Source organism: Eptatretus burgeri, chromosome 1 (genome assembly GCF_056783735.1).
Source record: "Eptatretus burgeri isolate ZD-2024b chromosome 1, Ebu_testis_v1, whole genome shotgun sequence".
Taxonomy (NCBI): Eukaryota; Metazoa; Chordata; class Myxini; order Myxiniformes; family Myxinidae; genus Eptatretus; species Eptatretus burgeri.
Window position 1 is genome coordinate 99,033,712 of NC_140961.1, and position 6,000 is coordinate 99,039,711.

Consider the following 6,000-nt stretch of genomic DNA (forward strand, 5'->3'; position numbering starts at 1 on the left):
CTTTTCGATTTGTAGCAGGTCACAAAAATCTTGCTTCATACTATTAAAATTTGAGAATTTCAGCAAATAATAAACCAGTGTGTGTGTATCTGTGTCTATGTTAACAAACCAGGAGTTTGTTGTTCATAAAACAGGGAAACTTACAGAGCTCTCCTACAGACAGCCATTTAGGAAAGCCTTTGGCTAACTCGGTGGTTTTTGTGACCCCCCTCCCCCAGGGAGCGGACAGATCCAGTTGTGGCAATTCCTGCTGGAGCTGCTGTCTGACAGTGCCAATGCGAGCTGCATCACATGGGAGGGCACCAACGGCGAGTTCAAGATGACTGATCCAGATGAAGTGGCGCGGCGTTGGGGTGAACGAAAGAGCAAGCCCAACATGAACTATGACAAGCTGAGTCGGGCCTTGCGCTACTACTATGACAAAAACATCATGACCAAAGTTCACGGCAAACGTTATGCCTATAAGTTTGACTTTCATGGTATCACGCAGGCCCTGCAGCCGCACCCCACTGAAACGACCATGTACAAGTACCCTGGCGACTTTTCCTACATGCAACCGTACCATACGCACCAACAGAAACTCAACTTCATCTCGCCCCATCCACCGCCCGCCATGCCGACTTCCTCGCCAGGTTTTTTCAGTGGAAGCAACCACTACTGGGGTACCCCAGCTGGGGGTGTGTATCCCGGTGCCCCTCGACACGCATCGACACATATGCCGTCGCACTTGGGTTCTTACTACTGATTGGGTAGAATGGCATAGAGGTGAAGGTGGGTTGGAAGGGAGCAAAAGGAGAGAGAGAACACCGAGAGAGCTCGATAACGTTCACAGATAAAAGGACTGAGCTTTGACTCGCACTTGTATCCACGTACAATTGGGGCCTGACCCCCAAAAAGCTATTTCAAGACTCATTGCTATCTTTGAGGATGCACAGGTGTGTGTCTGTATGTATGATGTTATTATATATATGTCTGTGTATATGTTTGGATGCACGTGCGTCTTTGCACGCTTGCGATGCTGCGTTTTGCTTATGTAATTATCACAACGTGCCTAATGCGGTATTGCTGGGACCAAAAGCCAGTGGAGTGGATCTGCCGGCACCCTCAGTGGTCGAAGGTGTTCCATATCAGATCAGCTTCCAAGTTTCATTTACACCAAATTTTATCCTTGCATCCCTCCCCAAAAAGAACCACCACAAACGCTGGGCGTTTGTCAGAACGTCACTTTAGTTTTGAGCATGCCTTGAATCTGTAATGGATATAATTAAGTTATGCATTAACAAACATTTCCTAACGCTAATAACTTCATGACATCCGTCATCACACAGCTTTCTAACCACGTGGCTCAGCATCACACCCGGGTTCAGTGGAATTATACCCGAGGGTATGCTGTGCCATCAGATGGCCCTCTATAATCGCAAGACTCCATTAAAATGTATTTTACTACTGCGGAGCAGACGAATGAGCCTTTTAAGATGTGATTTATTTTTCTACTCTGAAAACATCTTAAACACATTTCTGGAAGCAAATATGAGTACATGTTGAAGAAAGCAATTAAAATATATAATAGTTTTACATGCGTCATGCTTGTCTTGCTAGTCCATAGTACAAGTGTACAGCATCTTGGTGTTCTTTTCCTGTTTGCTTTGTGATAATTTTGCTGAACAATTACAAGTTTAAGGCTTAACTTGGAACAAAAGGCAGAATGAAAAAGAAAAACGAACATTACTACTATATCTGATCATTGTATGATTTTCTGCAGTATCCACACCCATGTCTTTCTCAAGAGCTTTGCCTCTCCTACGATTGGCTGTGAACGATGTGACGGCATGCATTTGTTTTATCCAATCATGTTAAAAACCTGGCTGCATCCCCCAAAATTATTGGGGAATTCCCTGAAATTCTATTTACTTAAAGAATGTGTGATCCGGTTCCATATACTTCTGAACAACATGTACAGCAACTATAACTCAGGGCACAATCATTAAAACTATCAAGAAAAACCTCGATAATGAACAAATCATATTTTTGAGTCACTCACAGGTGCCCGTGTCATTTCTGTTTCTGGGTTGGGGTATTCAGTGTCATGTTATACCTTTTGGGTCATTCATTTTTCCACACCTCGTACATTGTGTAATCATCCTTTTATATTATTCACAGACCGTGTGTGTGTGTGTGTGTGTGTGTGTGTGTGTGTGTGTGTGTGTGTGTGTGTGTGTGTGTGTGTGTGTGTGTGTGTGTGTGTGTGTGTGTGTGTGTGTGTGTGCGCGCGCGCGCGTGTTTGCTGCGAGACTCCTACAGTTCTGGCGATATTATACCCAGACATGCTACATAGGATCAGCATGACCCTAATTAGTGTATAGCGCTGTTTTTATCTTTGCTGGTGTTCTGGGTGGGTGGGTGGGGGGAGGGGGGGGCGGAAATTCTCCATGTAAATGTGAATCATGTAGTGCCACCTCCAGGTGAGGGAGGGTATTACAAGTCTTCACCATTTATAGTGCAGTATTCCTGCCCCCAAGTTCAGTGCAGTGAGGTGTTTTGAATTATCAGTAGGTATGTTTGTTTTTGCTTCTTGCACATAACTTCATGGGTTATTTATTTTTGTGTATACAGAGCTGCCAGTTGCCCACACACCACCCAAATAAAGGTATGCGCCAGAAGAACGTGTTGCATGCTTGGAACAAGATCGCCTCTCGGGCGGGCGGGTACTCTGATAGTACTATATAATTTGAGAAGTGTCGTGTGTGTGTGTGTGTGTGTGTGTGTGTGTGTGTGTGTGTGTGTGTGTGTGTGTGTGTGTGTGTGTGTGTGTGTGTGTGTGTTTGTTTGACTTCTATGCACTCCTAAACCACTAGACAGAATAAGTTGAAAACTGGTTGTTTTACTTGCCGTGTTCCCTTGCCCTGGGGGTTAAGTGGGGGGAACATGCAAATTACTGGTGTGAAGGGGTATTACAACTCATACCGAGAAAGCATTTCAAAATGCAAAGCCCGTCCACATCCACTTTGTACTCAAACTAAACTTGACGAAAAAATAAGCTAAAAAAAATGTAAAAATTATCAAGTAGTTTTCTTCTTATTCTCATAATAAAGGTTTGCTGAAGATTTTATGCCAAAAGCTCGAGTTGGTAAAACAAGCTCGAATGAGCTGAGATCCTCGTCTTCTTAATGATGACGTCATGAAAACGAATATGACATCATTGTGATGTATCAGGTTTGCGATAAATTATCTGTGCTTATGCCCGGCTTGATTCCCACAAACAAAATTCAAACAGCTTGCCGAGTTTCGGATATAATGGTATAGGCGATTTCCATCAGCGGTGATATGACAACTTTTTTTCCAGGAAGAATTTCCAAAATTAGAGATAGTTACTGCCTGCGCGTGGGCTTTCTGCATATTGCATATACATGGCAAGTTTCACGAAGATCCGATGATAACTCTGGCTTGTGAAACAAAAAATGTCAAAAAATAGGAATGACGTCATAAAAATTGATATGACATCATAGTGATGTATCATACGTGCGGTAATTCATCTATGCTAATGCCCTGTTCGATTCCCGCAAACAGAATTCAAAAAGCTTGCCTAGTTTGAGATAATTTTTTAGGCGATTTCCATTAGCGGATATATTTTGAAGTCATAACTTTTTTTCTCGGAGGAATTTTCAAAATCGGTGATGGTTTCTGTCTGAGCAGGGTATTTTTACATATATACACCAAGTTTCAGGAAGTTTTGATGAAAACTGTAGGCTGTGAAACAAAAAAGTCCACAAGAACAACAATGTAAGACTTAGAGATCCTCCATGAGGATCTAAAAAAAAAAAAGTTATCGTCTGGAAAGAGACTGAATCTCAAATGGTAAATAAAGAAACATGTATAAGATTACAAAATCAGGCCATCTTTTGCTGTTTTGTTTTACTCGGAGCTTGATGGCAAGCATTTAGGCAGTAAACTTTTTTTTCATATTCCTGGAAATGGGAACATTATGAGGACTGAACCGCTCGAGGGAAAGAGTTGAAAACTGGTGATTGTACTCACCGGTGCCCGGGGGAACGTTTCAAAGAGTTAAAAAGTTATATCCCAAGGGGTTCATGGTTGAGGGAGGACACAAAGTCTCTGGATTTCATAATGTGTATCATAAAGTACCACCTCATGGAATCCAGTCTTACAGGTCATATTAAAATACACCATAGATATCAGAAATGGGGTCGAATGGATGGGTTCTTTGCTAGTACAGAAATAACTAAAAGGGCAATTGGTAGAGCACATACAGTACCTCCAACCACAAAATGCCTGATCCAGGAGAACATATCGAGCCCATTATATTTTTGAAACATCATGGTGCAGTGCACATACAGTGCCTTAAGAAAGTATTCATACCACTTGACTTTTGTCACATTTTGTTGCGTTACAGCCTGAATATAAAATGGATTAAATGAAAAAAAATCTTGTCACCAATCTACACAAAATACCCCGTAATGACAAAATGAAAACATGTTTTCAGAAATATTTACAAATTGATTAAAAATGAAAGGCTGAAATGTCTTGCGTCAATAAGTATTCAACCCCCTGAGTCAATACTTTAAAGAAGTGCCTTTGGCAGTGATTACAGTTTGAGTCTTCTTGGGTATGTCTGTATCAGCTTTGTACGAGCCTGATGTTGGCTTTGTGGTTCGGGTGGCAGCTTGGGATCCTCGGGTCCTGAGTTCAAGCCCCGTTGGCCGCTGAATTAATACACCAGGGGGTTGACTCAGCCTGTCATCCTTCCAAGGTTGGCAAAATGAGACCAGTTTGTACTGGTAGAGGGGCACTGCATCAACGACACAGTCACGCTTCCAAGAAATGAAAGCTACCCGGCAGCGAAGCTGCCATACGCAATGAGAAGAAGAAGAAGCTTTGTACATCTGAATTTGGGGATTTTCTCCCATTGTTCCTTGTAGATTTGCTCAAACTCTGTCGAGTTGGATGGGGAGCGTCAATGAACAGCAATCTTCAACTCTTTCCACAAATTCTCAATGGGATTCAAGTCTGGGCTTTGACTCGGCCACTCAAGGACTTTCACATTCTTGTTCTGAAGTCATTTCAGTGTTGATTTGGCTGTATGCTTGGGGTCATTGTCCTGTTGAAATGAAAATCTGCACCACAATCTAAGCTGTTTTACACTCTGAAGCAGGTTCTTCTCAAGGATTTGCCTGTATTTGGCTCCATTCATTGTTTCCTCTGTCCACACAAGTCTCTCAATCCTTGCCACTGAAAAGCATCACCATAGCATGATGCTGCCACCATCGTGCTTCGCAGTCGGGATGGTGTAAGATCAGTGATGAGCTGTGCTTGGTTTCCACCAGACGTAGCACTTTGCATCCAAGCCAAAAAGTTTAATTTCCGTCTCATCAGACCACATCATCTCTTGTCTCATGCTCTCAGAATCTTTCATGTGCCTTTTTGTAAACTCCAGGTGTGCTGTCATGTGATTTTTTTTTCTCTCATGTGTGGCTTCTCTCTGATCACTCTCCCATAAATCTTGGATTTGTGATGTGCTGCAGAGATTGTTATTCTTCTGGCAGGTTATCACATCTCAGCTAAGGAACTCCAGTTCTGTCAGAGTGGTCATTGGGTTCTTGGTCACCTCACTGACCTAAGGTCCTTCTTGCCCGGTTGCTCAGTTTGGTTGGACAGCCAGCTCAAGGAAGAATCTTGGTAGTTGCATATTCTTTCAATTTCCTAATGATGGAGCTCACTGTGCTCTTGGGAACTTTCAGCACTCCATACATTGTTTTATACCCTTCTCCAGATCTGTGCCTCATCACAATTATATCTTGGAGTTCTACAGACAGTTCCTTAGACTTCATGGTGGAGTTTCTGCTCTGACATGCACTCAAATGTGGGACCTTATATAGAAAGGTGTGTCTCTTTCCAAATCATGTACAATCAATTAAATTGATCACAGGTGGACTCCAATCAAGTTGTGGAGACATCTCAAGGATGATCAAAGGAAATTGGATG

At 42.5% G+C, this 6,000-nt stretch overlaps 1 protein-coding gene across 7 annotated transcripts in view; it reads left to right on the plus strand.

Annotated features, from left to right (window-relative positions):
* LOC147035041 (transcriptional regulator ERG-like) overlaps window positions 1-1,572 on the plus strand; it is a 103,092-nt gene extending 101,520 nt beyond the window's left edge. For all 7 annotated transcript variants that reach the window (XM_085892977.1, XM_085892942.1, XM_085892966.1 and 4 more), the window contains one exon: window positions 219-1,572. In XM_085892977.1, coding sequence (XP_085749103.1) covers window positions 219-745 — 527 coding nt within the window. In that variant the 3' untranslated portion in view covers window positions 746-1,572. The remainder of the gene's footprint in view (window positions 1-218) is intronic.
* Window positions 1,573-6,000: the final 4,428 nt, after the last annotated feature.